We start from the raw sequence: 19,131 nt of genomic DNA on the forward strand, positions 1-19,131 counted from the left end.
CAGCGGGGAGTCTGCCTCTCCCTCTGACCCTCCCCTTTCTCATGGTTTCTCTCTTACTCTCAAATATATAAAATCATTTTTTAAAATGCTAAAGAATTAAGACACACTTTTGCATAGCTATGTGGTGCCAAACTGGGATTTCCACAGCCATAACTCAACTCATTCTGTCAGTCAGTGTACTACCAGAACCATACTATACTTACGTTCCTTATTCTTGACTCAAATAATTTTGTGTTCCTTTAAAATAGAAAATTCATCCATATTTTCAAACCTAGACTCAATGGTTGTAAGATGGAAGTTTAGTTCTGGTTCAAGTGTTTATTATTGGTCTTTCCTTTTTTTTTATGAGGCATTGCAACTAATTCTATGCTATGGTTGGGCATATGCTTCTAGGATTCATTTTCTTCACTTTACACTTTTAGAAAGAAAAAGAACTTCAAAAACTTACACAAGAAGAAATAAAATTAAAAAGTTTGGTTCGTGATCTTTTTCAAAAAGTTGAAGAAGCAAAGAGTTCCTTAGCAATGAATCGAAGTAGGGGGAAAGTCCTTGATGCAATAATTCAAGAAAAAAAATCTGGCAGGATTCCAGGAATATATGGAAGATTGGTAAAGTAGATTCATTTGGCAATGACTATATATTTTTCTTAAGAAAGACATTGTAAATAATTTTCTTCCTTTGACTTAAAGAACTGTAATACTAAGTTATTGTACATGAAATAACATTTATTTTAGTTTTAAAAGACATTAATTTTTAAACACTTTGCTCTTCAGGCTTGATAAAATTCTTTGTGGTATGGATTATCTCATGGGTTATGGGTATGGATTAAAAGTAAGTTTTCTTTTTTAGTTTCAGATAACTATCATTTTCTTACCAAGAAAAAAACTAGGTGGTTGTGATAAGGATATTTAACAAAACCACTTCATTCTTTTTTTAAAAAACAAGAATTTGATAAATTTTGTGTTTTATACCATTTTACTGAAGGTTGTGGCTAGAATGTAGGGAAATCAACAAGGGATAATATAGAAACCCAAGACTAGCAGTAGTGGAGACCATTACTGCCCCTGAACTTGAAGAGGGAAGGGAACTACAGTCATGGCTAGAGGCTGGCAGGAGGGAAAGGGGGAGATATTTCAGCCCCATTCATTTCTACCATGCCATCTCGAGCTGATACCTCACATTCTCTAAAGCTAGAGAACTAAGGGTACCAATTAGTGCAGTTCCTGAGTCAACCTTCCAGAGAAGAAAGCAGAAAAAGAATGATTCATAAGGGCAAATGAAAATTACCCAGCGTGGTTACTTCCATGTCTTTATGTCAGGTGACTTGCACCTTATTTTCTTGGGAGATAATCTGATTCTATTCTTTTGCTCTCATGGAAAAATCTAGTGTGTGGATGCTGCTTAATGGCTGGTTAATAGATATGTAGGCAAATGTGTTTCATCAGGACTTAAATAATCGTAGCTGGCTTTCAATAATTAAAAATTGTATTATTTTACAATTTATTTTGCTTATGCCATAGTACTTTTAAGGTTGAAAGATTTTAAAATCTTCACATTATTTTCATGCAACAAACAGTTCTTTTCATTTGTGTTGATTAAAATTTCAAATTCTGCATATCTAAATTTTTTTGAAGGTACATTAAAAACTAGTCATAATTGATTTTGCAGAAGGGGAAGCTTGAGAAGAACACATATTTTTCATTGTGTACCCTTTTTATATTATTTATACCATACATAAGTAGTTTTTCAAGTAAAAGTAATGAAAGGTCTGTAGAAATTGTGATGATCCTGTGCCTAATTTCTTACTGATTATGCATTGATTTTTTTTTCCTTCCTCTTAATTATTAGGGGGATTTAGGAGCAATTGATGAAAAATATGATGTTGCTATTTCCTCCTGTTGTCATGCATTAGACTACATTGTTGTTGATTCTATTGATACAGCCCAGGATTGTGTGAACTTCCTTAAAAGACAAAATATTGGAGTTGCAACCTTTATAGGTTTGGATAAGGTGGGTATTCATAATAAGCTACCTATAATTACCTGTAATTTAATTTTAAAGTGAAAACTACTTTTTTATTTTTGAACCCTAGTTTTCTTTATAGTTATTTAGTGAACACCTGATATGTTTTGAGGATTATTTTAGGCCCTAGGGACATATGGTTATAGGAAAAAACCTTGTAATGCCTCCCCTGGAGGACTATATATTCCAATATTAGAGTGACTGGTAGCTCTTTTTAACTTCCATTGTCAGTAACTACTTTAAAAAAAACAAAAACCTTTTATGGAGATAAAATTCACATATCATAAAATTTACCATTTTAAAGTATAGAGTTCAGTGGGTTTTGGTGTACTTACAAGGTTGTTAAACCATGACTACTAATTCCAGGATATTTTCCTCTCTCCAAAAAAAATCTACTCATTCATAGTTACCCACCCCCCACAACTTAAAATCTGCTTTTTTATTTACCTGTTCTGGGCGTTTTGTATAAATGGAATCATTCAATATATAGGTTTTTGTGTTTGGTTTAGTTCAGGTTTTCAGAATTTATCCATGTTGTAGGATACATCAAAAGTTCCTTTTTATTGCCAAGCTGTTCTGTTCTGTGGATGTGCCACCTTTTGTTTATCCATTCATCAGTGATGAACATTTGTGTTTTTTCCATGTTTTGACTGTATGGGTAATGCTGCCATGAACATTCATATGCAGATTTTTGTACAGATCCATGTTTCTAGCTCTCTTTGGTTAATACCTAGGATTAGAATTGCTGGGTTATTTGTTAACTGTTTAACTTTTTGAGGAACTGACAAATTTTCCCACTGCTGCTGTACCATGTACTACCCATAATGTATAAAGCTTTCAGTTTATTTAATAGTCTCCATACCCTGTGTGAAGCCCAAACATGGGGCTTGAACTCCCGACTCGGAGATCAAAACCTGAACTGAGAGCAAGAATTGAACACTTAACTGAGTGTGCCACCCAGTCACCCCTCTCTTTGTGGTTTTGATTTGCATTTCCTGATTGCTTAATGTTGAATATTTTTTCATGTGCTTATTAAATATTTTTTCATGTGCTTATTTATCTTCTTTGGAGAACTTTTCAAATCCTTTGCCCATTTGTTCACTGGTATATTTGTCATACTAAGTTGTAAGAGTCTTTTTTCTGTATTTTCGGTCCAGATCTCTTGTCAGATGTATGATTTGCAAAGGTTTTCTCCTATTCTGTAGGTTGTCTTCACTTTTTGATGGTTTCTTCTGAAGCATAATTATTTAAAATTTTGATAAATTTTTAATGTGGTTTCTTGTGTTTTGTGTGTCATATCTAAAACTACTACATAATCCAAGGGCATGGTGGTTGACCTGTTTTCTTCTGTGAGTTTTGTAGCTTTAGTTTTTACATTTAGGTTTTTAATCCATGTTAATTTTATAATACTGTGTTAAAGGGTCTAACTCTACTCTTGTATGTGGATGTCCAGTTGTTCCAGCACCATTTGTTGGAAAGACTATTCTTTCCCCATTGAATTTACTTGACATCCTTGTCAAAAATCAACTGACCATAAATGTAAGGGTTTATTTTTGGACTCTTCATTTATCTGTATTTCTGTCCTTGCATTAGGACCACACTGTCTTAATTACTATAGTTTTGTAAAAAAAAGTTTGAAATCAGGAGTCCTCTAATTTTGTTCCTTTGTTTCTTTCTTTCTTTCTTTCTTTTTTTAAGGTTTTATTTATTTATTTGAGAGAGAGACAGAGTGAGAGAGCATGAGAGGGGAGGTCAGAGGGAGTAGCAGACTCCCCACGGAGCTGGGAGCCTGATGTGGGACTCAATCCCAGGACTCGGGGATCATGACCTGAGCCAAAGGCAGTCACTCAACCAACTGAGCCACCCAGGCGTCCCTTTGTTTCTTTCTTAAGTAGGCTCCACCTCCAGCGTGGAGCCCAATGCAAGGCTGGAACTCACAACCCTGAGATCAAGAGTCGGATTCTTAACTGACTGAACCTCCCAGACACCCCGAATTTTGTTCTTTGATATCAAGATTGTTTTGGCTATTCTGAGTCCCTGTAATTTCCATATGAATTTTGTCAGTTTCAGGGTGGGGAAGGAGAAGGTAACTGAGATTTTGATGCAGGTTGCATTAAATCTGTAATCTACACATCAATTTGTGTAGTATTGCTGTCTTAATAATTTTAAACCTTAACACCATGAACTGGGGATGTCTTCCATTTTTTTAGGTCTGAATCTATACCATAATATTTTATAGCCTTTACTATACAGTTTTTCTTTGTTTCTTTTGTTAAATTCCTATTTTGGAGGTTTTCTCTCTTGTTTAATATGACCTTATAAATGGAATTTTTTAATCTCATTTTTAGGTTATTCATTACTATTCTATTGTATAGAAATACAATTAATTTTTGTATATTGATTTGCTGAAATACTAGGTTTAATAGTTTCATGTGTGTATTCCATAAGATTTAATAGTTTAATAGTTTCATGTGTGTATTCCATAAGATTTTATATATCATCTGTGAATAGAATTTTACAGTAACTCTTTTCCAATAATAGTAGAATAATACTCAGTTATGCAGATACTCAGAACTTTGTGTACATGATCTTACCTGATACACATGTGTGTATATTATTTACATAAACGATACCTGAAATGATACATTTTTTTTTTAACTTTTAGATGACAGTGTGGGCGAATAAAATGACCAAAATTCAAACTCCTGAAAATACTCCTCGGTTATTTGATTTAGTAAAAGTAAAAGATGAGAAAATTCGCCAGGCTTTTTACTTTGCTTTACGGGATACCTTAGTTGCTGACAATTTAGACCAAGCCACAAGAGTAGCATATCAAAAAGATAGAAGATGGAGAGTGGTGACATTACAGGGGCAAATCATAGAACAGTCAGGTAATAATCTTTTTTTTTCCTGGCATTGAGTTTATTTAATCTTGTTGGGGGAGACAACTAAGTCTGACTTCTGTTCTATAGGTACAATGACTGGTGGTGGAAGCAAAGTAATGAAAGGAAGGATGGGTTCATCAGTTGTTGTCGAAATCTCGGAAGAAGAGGTCAGCATATATAAAATTATAGTCAGACCTTTTTTTAAGCTTATTGATATGTAACATACATACTATAAAATTCAGCCTAAGCGTACTCAAATTTTAAGTTAACAGATTGAATTATGTATAAATGACATAAGCTGTGGGAATTTTTTAAAATATAAAACCCTCTAAAGCTTTAAAAATAAAACATGTTAATTAGAAAATATATGCTCCACATATGTATCTTTCTAGTATTACATTTGGATCATATGGATATTTCATAATTTAACCACTCATCATTTGACATTTAATGTTTTTCCACATATAATTATTGTTGCAGTGTGTAATTGTTTTTTCTATTTCAAAAAAATTTAAGTATAGCAAAGACTTCTGATGCATATTTTCAAATTTTATTTCAGAATATTTTAACATGACCAAAAGTATATGAGAATGTTAAAATGTCTAGATAAAACTTCCCTGTTCCATCATCCCGTTGGAACACTATACTTTTTTATTCCTTAAAAACATACTTCAATGTCCTGGATACCGAACTTTTTCCAAAAAGGTGTATCTTGGGTTTTTTGTGTGTTTTATTTGTTTGTTTTTCTCATATTTTGAAATAGTTGCTATGCTTCCACTTAAAAATTTTCATGGTGTAATAGGTAACTATACAGCACTTAAAATGTGATGCAGAAATCAGTTCAACCATCTCCTAAGCTTTAGGATTATGAATTGGAACTGGATTTTTGGTTTTATTCTAGTCTTTAAAATCACAGGTTTCAGTTTTCTTCATTGGTTGATTTGGCTGCTAATCTGAAGTGACTCATGGAGTAAACTTATTTCTCTGGTATTCTTTGTAGGTAAATAGGATGGAATCACAGTTGCAGAGAGACTCTCAAAAAGCAGTACAAATCCAGGAGCAAAAAGTGCAACTGGAAGAAGCAGTAGTTAAGTTAAGGCATAATGAACAAGAAATGAGGAATACACTAGAAAAATTTACTGCAAGCATCCAGGTACTCTTTTGTCAATGTTAGCTAAAACTGTTAGAATTCAGTAACATTTGGCAGAAGCATTTTGTTGTTTGCTTATGATTTTAGAATATAAGGGAGGAGAGTGGGTCTCTAGATCAAAATCCTGTGTCTTGATTTCATTTCCCTTAGTACTAATGGGTAAATGCCCTGTTGCAGTTTTGCTCTAACCACAGCTATTCTTGGCTTCCATTTATACTTAATGGAGTCTTCCTTTAACATCTATGTGAGCCGTTATGTTCATTCTCTTTTCAAAGAAGAGTGCTTCTTAATTATGAAAAGCAGTGCATACCCACTATTTAAAAAAAAAAAAAAAGTGGTTTGCAGAAAATACCCAGATTATCACCCTTAATTTTTATGTATTCAACTTTTTAATATAAATATTTAGTCTTTGTGTTTGTGTTTATGGTAGATATGGATATATGCATAGATTTTTAATGAGTCATACTAACTTTTCGTAGTAAATTGTTTTCTTTCCAAACCAGTGTAAATTTACTTTGTTTACAGCGGCATTTGAGCATTTTGTTTATATCATAATTTGATAAATGCTTTTCCATGTCATGAATATTGCTGTGTTTAAAATACCCTTGTCAGGTGCACCTGGCTGGCTCAGTCAGTAGAGCCTGAGACTCTTGATCTCAGGGTTGTGAGTTAAAGCCCCAGGTTGGGTCTAGAGATTACTTAAAATCTTCAAAATAAATAAATAACCCTTTTTAGGTATATCTTTATACATTCATCTAATTATTAGGTTAGATTCCTAAAATTATTACCCACTATGGGTACAATGTTTCAGGCATTATTGTATAATGTAAAATTGTTCTCAAAAAGATGGTTCTGATTCATTTAACTTTTAGTAACATGCAGGTAATTGTTTTTCCAAGTCTGAACACTAGGTGTAGTCTTCAGTATATTTTAGGTTTGCTAATCTGCACCCAAAAATGGCATTTTAACTCGTTTTTGTGATGAATTACAAATTACCTGTTTGCCATTTTCATGTTTTATATTAATTGTTCGTGTTTTCTGCCCTTTTACTGTTAGTATTTTCTTAAAGATTTTAAGTGTCTTTATTTCTTTTAAAGTATTTAAGGCAAATGTTATTAGTTAAAATATTGACATAATGTTAAAACATTTCTGTAGCGTTTATCAGAGCAAGAAGAATATTTGAATGTCCAAGTTAAGGAACTTGAAGCTAATGTACTTGCTACAGCCCCTGACAAAAAAAAGCAGAAATTACTAGAAGAAAATGTTAGTGTTTTCAAAACAGGTATGTTTAAAGATACATGCTTGCTCATATGTGCTTTTTTTTTTTTTTTGAGATTGTTAAAAATAAGCTTTTAATGTCTGAAGTGTTTAATGTAGCAGTTTATAGAATAAAAATAGCAGTCACATACTTCTGTGCAAGTCACGTCTCTGTTTCATGGTTTCTATTATTTTGTTCTTAAAAGATTATAAACTAAGTACTATTAAGTACTTCATTTGATAAGAAAACTTAAGCACAGAATGGTTTATGGTTGGTTTTTGTTTTTTTGGTTTTTACTTTTTTTTTTTTAAGAATTTTTTTATTTATTTGAGAGAGAGAGTGAGCATGAGAAGAGGGAGGGTCAGAGGGAGAAGCAGACTCCCTGCCAAGCAGGGAGCCTGATGTGGGACTCCATCCTGGGACTCCAGGATCATGACCTGAGCTGAAGGCAGTCACTTAACCAAGTGACCCACCTAGGCACCCCAGAATCGTTTATATAATTTGCCTAAGGTTATACAGTATGTGGTGATAGAGGAATTGAGGACCAAGGCAGTCTGATTCCAGAACCCATGCTCTTAATCTTATACTTAATATATTTGGCCCAGAGAGAGAAAGAGCGAGCACGAGCCTGGGGGCGGGGGTTAGGTAGAGAGAAGCAGGCTCTCCCTGCTGAGCAAAGAGCCCCATGCAGGATTCAAAGCCAGAACCCTGGGATCGTGACCTGAGCTGAAGGCAAACGCTTAACCCACTGAGAGACCCAGGTGTCCCCAAAGCAGACTTTTAACTGCCCGTTTCCTATCATTCCCATTTCCAGGTTACCTCCCCTTTCTTGGTCTCTGTACCTTGGATCAAGATGCCCCTCTGTTTAGCACCTCTACATTTTCCTACTCCCTCCCTTGTTAATCTGAGTGCCTTTTCCTGCAAGCAGTTCTTCTAGATTTCCAAGGGATTACATACAATGAGATGGCTTTGGGAGGCTACTGTAGTCCTACTAAGCCCCATGGCTTTTTTTTTTTTTTTTTTTTTTTTTTTTTTTTAAGATTAATTTATTTTAGAGATAGAGCGAGCTGGGGGTGGGAGGGAGAGGGAGAGAGAATCCGTAAGCAAACTCCCCTCTGAGTTTGGAGCCAGAGGCCTAAGTGGAAACTTAAGAGCTGGTCATTCACCCAGGTGCCCTGCCCCATGGCATTCTTTAATAGAGATGATACGCTTTTTTTTTTTTTTTTTTTTTTTTTTTTTTAGATTTCATTTATTTATTTGACAGACAGAGATCACAAGTAGGCAGAGAGGCAGGCAGAGAGAGAGGAAGGAAGCAGGCAGGCTCCCTGCTGAGTAGAGAGCCCGATGTGGAGCTCGATCCCAGAACCCTGGGATCATGACCTGAGCCGAAGGCAGAGGCTTTAACCCACTGAGCCACCCAGATGCCCCTTTTTCTTGGCTTTATATGGTTTCTAAAAGCAGCTTCAGGATAGCCTCCAATCCTTTCCTCCAATTGGATTGTCTCCCCTAAAGGCCTCACATAGAAATTCTAGTTGATTCCAGAGCTAAAGGAATCTCTCCTTCCTTTATTTATAGTCTTTAATGATCTTTAACAATTACCCTTCAAAATAGTAGTTATTTTATAGATTTAGGAAACGGTATCATTTAAACAAAAGCACGCAGGAAATAAGTGGTACACGCATGAAGAAAAACAGTCTTTGAAAACTTAGGAAACGTTTTTTCTTCTAGAACTTTTTCTTCTTGTGTACATGTAAATGTACCACCAATATCATAAATCAAGAAAGGGAATTCATGGGCTTATAGCCAGAATTGTCTTTGAAATTGAAATTTACTGATTATGTACTTGAGCAGCCCTGCTTCCCTTTCCATGTTTGCTTCAATCAAACATAGATGTGCATCTTATTATGGGAGGAAGGCATGATGGGTTTTGATGACAGACCCCTTCCTGACTTAAAATATTTTAGCTAGTGTCTCCAGCAAACACTGTAAGCCTTTTGTCACATCCTCAAGAAAGACCCCTGTTATGGTTCCGTTTGTGAGCCCAGGAGGACAAATGGTGATTATCCAAGGGCTCCAAATATGACAGCTTTCTTACAAAAGAAAAAGAGGTAAAAATCTGTTAAGTAGACATGTCCACTATGCACACTGACTATTCAGCAGTTACCCATATTAACTTTTTTATTTTTGTGATCCTGCATTTTTGTGTGAATTTTTAATATTAAGATAATCACTCAGCATCTGGTACTGGCAAGGGCCGCCAGGTTTGTTTTAGGTGCTGGTGATTGAGCATTGAACAAAATGAAGCCCATCTATTTAAGAACCTCACATATCAGAGAGGAAGCTAAACATGCTACATTTTATATTGGGTGGTGCTAAGTGATAATAAAACAGAGGTTAACAGGGCAGGGGATGGGAATCAGACACAATGGTTAGATGGACCTCTACTTAGAGATACTTGAGCAGAGACCAAACAGAAGTATGAGTGCTAACCATGTGATACTTGGAAAAAGCATTCTAAGATCATAGAGGAGTAAGTACAAGTACTCTTGCCCTGAGGCAAGAGTATGGGGAGTCTCTTGGAACACAAGGAAGCCAGAGTGGCTAAAGTAAAGGAAGAATCCAGATAATATAGGGCGTTATAGGCCAGGTCTCTAAGAAAAATAGGCACTGGAGAGGGATGTACAGGGAAGTGGCATTATGTGACCAGGGTTTTTTTCTTCCTTGCATTTCATTTGGATCCATATTTTCTTATTGTGGACACATTAACTTAACCCACGCTCCTCTTTCCCCACAAATACTACAGTATTTTTTTATTGCTTTCTTGGTACGTAATTGTCAATTGAGAGACCAAAAATGTATATGTGTCATTTATAACAACACTTTCACAGAGAATCTGTGTTTCATTCTTTTTTTTTTTTTTTTAAAGATTTTATTTATTTATTTGTCAGAGAGACAAGGCAGACAGAGAGGCAGGCAGAGGCAGAGGGAGAAGCAGGCTCCCTGCCGAGCAAGGAGCCCGATGTGGGACTCGATCCCAGGACGCTGGGATCATGACCCGAGCCGAAGGCAGCCGCTTAACCAACTGAGCCACCCAGGCGTCCCCTGTGTTTCATTCTTGTTTGAAAAGGAAGCCTTGACTTTATTAAGGGCCATATATACATATATAGCTCTTCTCATGAAAATACTGGATATTATCAATAGATTGTGTTAATGTTTATTCTAAAGGACCCATTTCTGCAAGCATATCTTTAAAATTAAATATTTCATTTTACATTTAAAATTTTAAAAGTAATGTCTAGAGAATAAAGGGAGCAAGATGGTTATAGAATAATAACTTCAAAACTATGGATTATATATATGCCAGTTTTTTCCCTCCTATTTCTAATAGACATGCTACTATAGATTTTTTTTTTAAGATTTTATTTATTTGACAGAGAGATCCCAAGTAGGCAGAGAGGTAAGCAGAGAGAGGGGGAAGCAGGCTCCCTGCTGAGCAGAGATCCCAATGCGGGGCTTGATCCCAGGACCCTGAGATCACCCTGAGCCGGAGGCAGAGGCTTTAACCCACTGAGCCACCCAGGTGCCCCACTACTATAGATATTTATGCATAGTAGATAATTTGAAAACTAGGAAGAAAATGTTCTAAAAGTTGAAACCTTTCCAGGGACATTCTGACCCATCCCCCAAGTATAAATTATGGTGCCAGCCCCCATAGTAGCTGGTGAGCAGAGCACGCGGGCAGCCTAATGGAATTTTGACTTAAGAGAATATTGACACTGTAAGCAAAATAATTCGTTTAATAGAGTACTAGGGGGATTACTAATGTTGGCAATATAGAACTTTTTAATGTGTATATTTAAAAAAATTTGTATATTTTAAATGTATATATCCTTAGGATAAAAGGGGGATACAGAAGACCAAAAAAAGGCAGAAGTTACTGTTTACGGAGCCAACTGGTGATTTCAGAAATGTAAGAAAATGAGTGTTGGAATTAAATTCAATAAATGGGCTGAGGGGTACCTGGATGGCTCAGTTAGGCATGCAACTCTTGATTTCGGCTCAGGTCATGATCTCTAGGTTATGAGATCAAGCTCCCTGCTGGACATGGAGTCTGCTCAAGATTCTCTACCTGTCCCTTTGCCCCTCCCCCACTTGCTTGCTTTCAGGCTTAAAAAAAAAATAGATGGGCTGAAGGAATTCTCTGGCAATGTAGAACAAAAACATAGGAGAAATGGTAAAATTGTAAGATTTGGAGATTTGTTGGAATTCCAACGTATTGAACAGAGAAGAGACAGTGAAGGAGAAGCAGTCATTAAATCCTCATCCAATCCTGTTCTCAGTAAATCCTACTTCCTCCTCTGCCAGATGCCCATATATACCTCCTATAGAAGCTTTATGGGACTTTCTTTCTATAAGTTAGGTCACTGTTTGTTTGCCTTTCTAGATGCAAGTATTTTTTTTTTAAGATTTTATTTGCGAGAGAGCAAGCACAAGTGAGGGGGCGGTGGGCAAAGGGAGTGGGAGAAGCTGGCTCCCTGCTGAGTAGGGAGCCCAACATGGGGCTAGATCCCCACACCCTGGGCTCATGACCTGAGCCAAAGGTAGAAGCTCAACCAACTGAGCCACCCAGGCGCCCCTCTAAGTATTCTTAGTAGCTTGAACTCTTTACCTTTTCGTCACCTTTCATTCCTCTTATATTGTATAGTGATTAGAATTCATGCATGATGGGCGCTGGGGTGGCTCAGTTAATTAAACATCCAACTCTTGATTTTGGCTCAGGTCATGATGTCAGGGTGGTAAGATTGAGTCCTGCGTCAGGCTCTGTGCTGGGCGTGGAACCTGCTTGAGATTCTGTCCCTCTGCCACTGCTCTACTGCTGCCCTGTGGCCTTCCTCCAACCCCACCATGTATATGAGCATGCTCTCTTAGGGAAAAAAAATGGAGAATAGAATCAACTTTGGCTAGTGTAATTGGAATTTATATAGTGCATGCGTTTGTTTAAGAGAGCATTGAATTATTTACAGAATCATAGGGATGACTAATGGAAATTTTAGGTTGAACAATGAAGAATCGTTTCTAGAGCTATTCTAAAGAACCATCAAATGATCTATACTGCCTCTTACACAGTTGGAAAGTGTGCTCTCAAACTGGTATAGTGATCCTGCAACTACCAACAACAGAAGCCCGTTGCACTTACTGTAATTTCCACTGTCCACGTTAGTGCTACTTCCTGACAATACTCATAGAGCTTTTGACTGCATACCAGAACTTCTAATGCCACCGAGAAATTGCAAATTTCTCTATGCCTGCTTGCCAGTAGAAACACGTCCTGTTCATCATGTATGCCTTCCTAATTATGTCTGAACCCTAGATAGGAGGGAATCTGGGAAATGTAACTTTTAGTTTTCTGTGCCACAGAGAAAAGTGCCAGTTACCCTGTCTCCCCTACTTTGTTGTAACATGTGAGGGAGAACTTCAAGTTAGGTTAACAAAATAAAATAACCAGAGTTTTTTTTGGTGGTGGTGGTGGTAGTGGTAGTAGTGGTGGTTTTACCACAGGCAAGTTAATAGGCACATAGTCTGAGGGTAAAAATCATTGAGAACAATAATCAAGGAAGTACCTAAGAAAAAGTTGCAAAGATTTTTGAAAAGAGCCTGAGTGCATGAAGCCATTAAGAAATGAGTGCCTTGGGGTGCCTGGGTCGCTCAGTGGGTTAAAACCTCTGCCTTTGGCTCAGGTCGTGATTCCGGGGTCCTGGGATCGAGCCCCAAGTTGGGCTCTCTGCTCAGTGGGAAGCCTGCTCCCCACCCACCCACCCACCCCCCCAGCCTACTTGTGATCTCTGTCAAATTAAAGAAAGAAAGAAAGAAAAAGAGAAAGAAAGAAAGAAGTGAGTGGCTTATGCTATGGCTAAGCCAGAGAATTTAACCATGTGTGGTTATAATACCATTTGTTTTGACATAGTGTGTTCTGGTTTTTTTGAGATACACTTTTCCCCAAATGTCCAAACTTTTGTGTGCATCAGGTTAAGTCATATGACTGACGAGATTTACAGCTAGTAAGTGATAGTGTGTGAACCTAGAAACGTGAATTGAGCTCTTCTTTTTATTTCAGAATATGACAACGTGGCTGAGAGAGCTGGAAAAGTAGAAGCTGAGGTCAAAAGATTACACAATATTATCGTAGAAATCAATAACCATAAACTCAAGGCCCAACAAGACAAACTTGATAAAATAAATAAGCAATTAGATGAATGTGCCTCTGCTATTACTAAAGCCCAAGTAGCAATCAAGACTGCTGACAGGTAGAGTATGTATGCTAACCCTAACCAGTCTTCTGCCTGCTTCCATCTTGGAAAAGCATGGAAAGCATGCTATTACTTATTAACCCTATCTAACATGTTTTTATCTAATAGGACTTTAGTAAAGGGAAACCTATAAACATTTATGATGACCATTGGTGTGTGTGTGTGTGTGTGAGAGAGAGAGAGAGAGAAGTGAACAGGTATATGCCTTGGCAAAGTGTAGTTCTGTAACTCTCCACTTGTGTGCACCTAAAAATCTGTTTTATTTCTCTGGCATAGAGTAATTCGATGGTTATTAAATAGATCTAGATCTAGGAGAATTAGCAAAATTGTCTTGGTAACTTAGTTTTTAGTTAATTGGATTACTCCATTGTCTTAACCTTTCATAGGTCTTGTTTTTAAATCAATTTTTAGAGTATTGGTGTTTCTGGATAATTAAGGCTTAAGTATGTTTCTAAAATGTTAAAATGTAAATAACTTTATCTTAATAATCAATTTGTTACAATTTTATCTAGTCAAATTACTCCAGTGTCTTTGGCTCAAAGGTAGATAAAGCACTAATAAGCCATTTGTTTCTTAGGAGCAGAAGTTTTTCTAAACACATTGGTCAAAGTAGAAGTAACTTTTATTAAGGGGGAAAAAAGTCCTTCTTCCCCTCCTTGGGAAACACACGCTGCCCTAACTGGAAGGTATTATCTATTGGAAGGTATAACTTCATGGGTGTAGAGATTTAAGGATCTCCAATCAGATAAGAAAATGACAAGAATATAATAATACAATGGACAACTTTGCTTCATGGTTTAGGTTTCATTAATTTATATTCAGAGTTTAATAAAATATACAACATCCCAGAAGTGTATGTATAACATAAAAACCGTATCAAGGATGGTTCAGAAATCATAAATTTTAAAATCTGTGATGGTAAAGATCTCTCAATGTCATGAAGTTTTCTGGTAAACTCTCATAAGCAGGATAACAAATCCCATGTTAGCACATTTTTAATGTATCATTTTGCTTGTTTAGAAATCTTAAAAAAGCACAAGACTCCGTCTTTCGCACAGAGAAAGAAATAAAAGACACTGAGAAAGAAGTAGATGATTTAACAACAGAACTAAAAAGTCTTGAGGACAAAGCAGCAGAAGTCGTAAAGAACACAAATGCTGCAGAGGTAAGACTTGGAGATGGGAGCGAATGGAATTGGAAGCAATTTAAAGATTTGGATATATGACATCAGTTCCTTGACATAGTAAAGACTCAATAGCTTAAAACTTTTGTAGCTATAATTAACATTTATTTGTACAATAAAAAATAGAGGAGTATTGTAACTTTTCCATAAATAAACTTTTAAAATGGAAGGGGCATAGGGAAAGATTGCTAATTTCTTCATCTCTGTAATGTAAAAATACCTGTTCTTTCTTTCCATTTGGGAAGATCATTATCCATAGTAGTAGTTCTTGTTTTTTAGGGTTCCTTACCGGAGATCCAAAAAGAACATCGTAATCTACTTCAAGAACTAAAAATAATTCAAGAAAATGAACATGCTCTTCAAAAAGATGCACTTAGTATTAAGTTGAAACTTGAACAAATAGATGGTCACATTGCTGAACATAATTCAAAAATAAAATATTGGCAAAAAGAGGTAAGATGGTTACCAGTTAGTTAAATGTCACTTTAAAAGATCCTTTATGGGGGCGCCTGGGTGGCTCAGTGGGTTAAAGCCTCTGCCTTCGGCTCAGGTCATGATCTCAGGGTCTTGGGATCGAGCCCCGCATCGGGCTCTCTGCTCAGCAGGGAGCCTGCTTCCTCCTCTCTCTCTGCCTGCCTCTCTGCCTACTTGTAATCTCTGTCTGTCAGATAAATAAATAAATAATCTTTAAAAATAAAAGATCCTTTATGGAAGAGTTGTGTTTCTTGTTTCTATTTTGTATTTTTGAGATGTTGTGATTCTTAATCCCCAGAGATAATCATTTCTTAGGTTTACAGGGGTTGTAATGAACAGTATATAGTAATTTCTATATATAGAAAAATCTGTGTAATGGTTCCACTAGTCAGTATTTTCACCCCAGAGCTGATTCAGGGATTTAACAAAAGGCTACATGAATGTTTTGGAACACCGTAATATTTTTCTTGTCCTTTGAAAAATAATTGCTACAGAAATTAGCCATAGATCCTTAGTATATATTTAGTAGATAATTTGTCATATAGTTATTTGATTTTTTTAAACAATTAATTACAATTCTGTGCCTTCCCTTAATGCTCATCTAAATTGAACTTTTAGATTTCAAAAATATCATTGCATCCCATAGAAGACAGTCCTCTTGAAGAGATTGCAGTTTTAACCCCAGAGGATCTTGAAGCAATCAAGAACCCAGATTCTATAACAAATCAAATTGCACTTTTAGAAGCCCAGTGTCATGAAATGAAACCAAACCTTGGTGCCATTGCAGAGTATAAAAAGAAGGTATGAATAAACTGTTAATGATTTAGTCAGAAATTCTTTAGTCCTTAGCCTAAATTGTGAATTTTAATTTGTATTATTAGCAGTTTTAACTCTCATTTCAGAAGAATAACTGAATAGATGTTTTTCTCATATTTTTTTCATAGGAAGAATTATATTTACAGCGGGTAGCAGAATTGGACAAAATTACTTGTGAAAGAGATCAGTTTAGACAGGCATATGAAGATCTTCGGAAACAAAGGCTTAATGAATTCATGGCAGGTTTTTATATAATAACAAATAAATTAAAGGAAAATTACCAAATGCTAACTTTGGGAGGTGATGCTGAACTGGAGCTTGTAGACAGCTTGGATCCTTTCTCTGAAGGAATCATGTTCAGGTTTGTGATTATACTGAGTTTTGGATCCTCTTGTTACATACCTCTACGTATTCTCCAAACTGTATTTTTTAAGGGTGGGATGTGTAGTTTAGATCTCCAGCTTGTTTTGTTTGATGATGAGTACTAATTTGTTTACATATTGGCAATTTACAACATAAATTCTGGGCAAGCAGCAAATACTTAATTTTACACTATTTGTCTAGTTCATCTTTTTAAATTTTTGAGCCATTTCAGTTTAACATTAGGATTTAAAGTTGCAAAGCAAAAAAATGCACTGGAAACAGAAGAATACCAAGAAGTATTTACTGTCTTGCTGTTTAAATCTTAAAATTTTGGTAGGTGTTCTTATGTGTTCATTCTCCAATAACATTTTTACAAAATAACCTCAGAAAAGTTTAAATCTGTGAAAAGCAAATTAGAGATCCCCAGAAAGATAGTAGAAGCCAGTTTTAAAGCAAACAGATCATGAAATCTTTAGCTTTGCAAGCTATCTAATAAGAGATTTTCTTAATACAGTGTTCGACCACCTAAGAAAAGTTGGAAGAAGATCTTCAATCTTTCAGGAGGAGAGAAAACACTTAGTTCATTGGCTTTAGTATTTGCTCTTCACCACTACAAACCTACTCCTCTGTACTTCATGGATGAGATTGATGCGGCCCTTGATTTTAAAAATGTATCCATTGTCGCATTTTATATATATGTAAGTAATCATTTAGAGGTTTTCATTCTGAGAATTTTATAGGTTCCCTAACAATACACATGGAATTTACTGAATGACTTCTTTTGAGCTTTTCCCCTGTACTCTTAACACTGTGTCCTGTAGTATCCGAGAGACCAAGTCCTTTATTTGAACTAAATATTTCTAATTTGGACCAAGTAATGTAAATTAATAGCAGAAACCCATCTAGAATCCCTGGTCTCCTTAGATTTTTTTTCCCCCTACTAGAAGCTTCTAGGCAACCATGCATCCCAAAATACCCAAATTCCTCTCAAATGCTGTGTCATAAATTACCCATGCTATCATTCCTCTTCATCTTAATTATCAAACTAATGTTGAATTTATTGCCCAGCAAAAACATTTCAAGTAAGTTAGATGTTTGTTATGATTTACTTGTTACTAATACTTCTATTTTTTTCTCTCTTTAGGAACAAACAAAAAATGCCCAGTTCATCATAATTTCTCTTCGAAATAACATGTTTGAGATTTCAGACAGACTTATTGGAATTTACAAGACATACAATATAACAAAAAGTGTTGCAGTAAACCCAAAACAAATCGCATCTAAAGGACTTTGTTGAATTTATTTATAGCCAGGATTCCTTAAATTGAATCAGTGTAGATTGAGCATATTGTATTATTGATTTTCTATTTGTAAAGGACTTATAAATTATGTAAAATACATATTCCTAAACTGGATCATATAACTAACTGGTTTCTATTTTATGCTATTAGGTGATAGGTTAAATAGTCTAATAAAATATTCTAGGGACACCTGAGTGGCTCAGTTGGTTAAGCATCTGCCTTTGGCTTGGGTCATTATCCCAGGAGCCTAGGATCGAGCCCTGTATCAAGTTCTCACTCAGCAAGGAGTCTGCTTCTCCCTCTGCCTCTCCCCCGCTTGTGTCCTCTGTCTCTCAAATCTTTTTAAAAATATTCTATATACCTGCTTCTAGGAGACTAAGAATCTGACAGATTTGTAAGCAGCAGGCTATGGAGAAAATAAGGTGCTTGGGAGTGCTAGATGATTTGCTCTTAGTCCGAAGTTACTACCAACAGAGTTTAAAAGTATGTTAGTTCATGAACAATAAGTTCTAAACTACATCATGTTAATCAAGATGCAGCATACCATCATGGATCCCTAATCTACAGTGGAAAAGCCTGCCAACTACTAATGAATAAATTCTTAAGGTATTCTATTTAACTTACTATAATAGTTTGGACAGTCACTGTATTACCCAAACAATGGGAACATTTTTTTAAACAGTTCTGAATTCTGCAAGATGAAAATTTAAATATTTTATATGCTTTTCTAACTCAGTGTGTTTAAAACTTGCAAGAGGGCCAGCCAGCAAACAGGCAGTATCTGAACATGAATAAGATACTCATCAGTGAAAAAGGAATAAATACCCATTATTGCTTCATTTAAGAAAAAATGATGTAGGGGTTAACTTTCTTAGTATAAATGGGAATTGTTTGCCTACCCATCTGCCAGGGCTTTTTCTTTTCTGCATTAGCTCGGTGTTACACTGTAACTGAAGTTGGCAACCACTTGGTTTTCAAGAGGAATTGGTATTGGATCAAGTCTTTGCCCTAGCTATTTGATTTTGGGATATTGATCCTAAGGAATTAAAACTAAAAGTTATTAGCTCAATAATCAGCCATTGCTTAGGTATTAAAAGATCCAACAAAGATGGTATCATAACACAGTCATTAAATATGTAAATACATGAGCATGGACTTAAATAAAGCAAGATGTGAAACTCTAGTATGGTTCATTTGTTTTAAATCGAGATATAAGGGAAAAGTAAAAAGAATATAATCAAGTGCTTTTTCATTGGTGAAAGTAGTGATTAATTTCCAGGACTTAATACTCTAGTGTTAAGCTCTACAACATTTGAAGTCTTAAAAGAGTTTAGGTAACTCCCATTACCCATATGAAAATTCCAAAGCTAC

General features: G+C 35.7%; 1 protein-coding gene across 1 annotated transcript in view; it reads left to right on the top strand.

Annotated features, from left to right (window-relative positions):
* The window catches only part of SMC4 (structural maintenance of chromosomes 4), a 41,149-nt gene extending 22,207 nt beyond the window's left edge, over positions 1 to 18,942 (top strand). The window contains exons 12-24 of the mRNA XM_080807852.1: positions 423 to 608; positions 1,849 to 2,010; positions 4,688 to 4,913; positions 4,995 to 5,074; positions 5,908 to 6,060; positions 7,213 to 7,339; positions 13,431 to 13,620; positions 14,644 to 14,788; positions 15,086 to 15,259; positions 15,899 to 16,081; positions 16,225 to 16,457; positions 16,974 to 17,157; positions 17,604 to 18,942. Of these exons, the coding sequence (XP_080663978.1) occupies positions 423 to 608; positions 1,849 to 2,010; positions 4,688 to 4,913; positions 4,995 to 5,074; positions 5,908 to 6,060; positions 7,213 to 7,339; positions 13,431 to 13,620; positions 14,644 to 14,788; positions 15,086 to 15,259; positions 15,899 to 16,081; positions 16,225 to 16,457; positions 16,974 to 17,157; positions 17,604 to 17,756 (2,196 nt within the window). The 3' untranslated portion in view covers positions 17,757 to 18,942. The remainder of the gene's footprint in view (positions 1 to 422; positions 609 to 1,848; positions 2,011 to 4,687; positions 4,914 to 4,994; positions 5,075 to 5,907; positions 6,061 to 7,212; positions 7,340 to 13,430; positions 13,621 to 14,643; positions 14,789 to 15,085; positions 15,260 to 15,898; positions 16,082 to 16,224; positions 16,458 to 16,973; positions 17,158 to 17,603) is intronic.
* The last annotated feature ends 189 nt before the right edge of the window (positions 18,943 to 19,131 follow it).

The sequence above is a fragment of the Martes martes genome, assembly GCF_963455335.1.
Source record: "Martes martes genome assembly, chromosome: 1".
NCBI classification, from domain to species: domain Eukaryota; kingdom Metazoa; phylum Chordata; class Mammalia; order Carnivora; family Mustelidae; genus Martes; species Martes martes.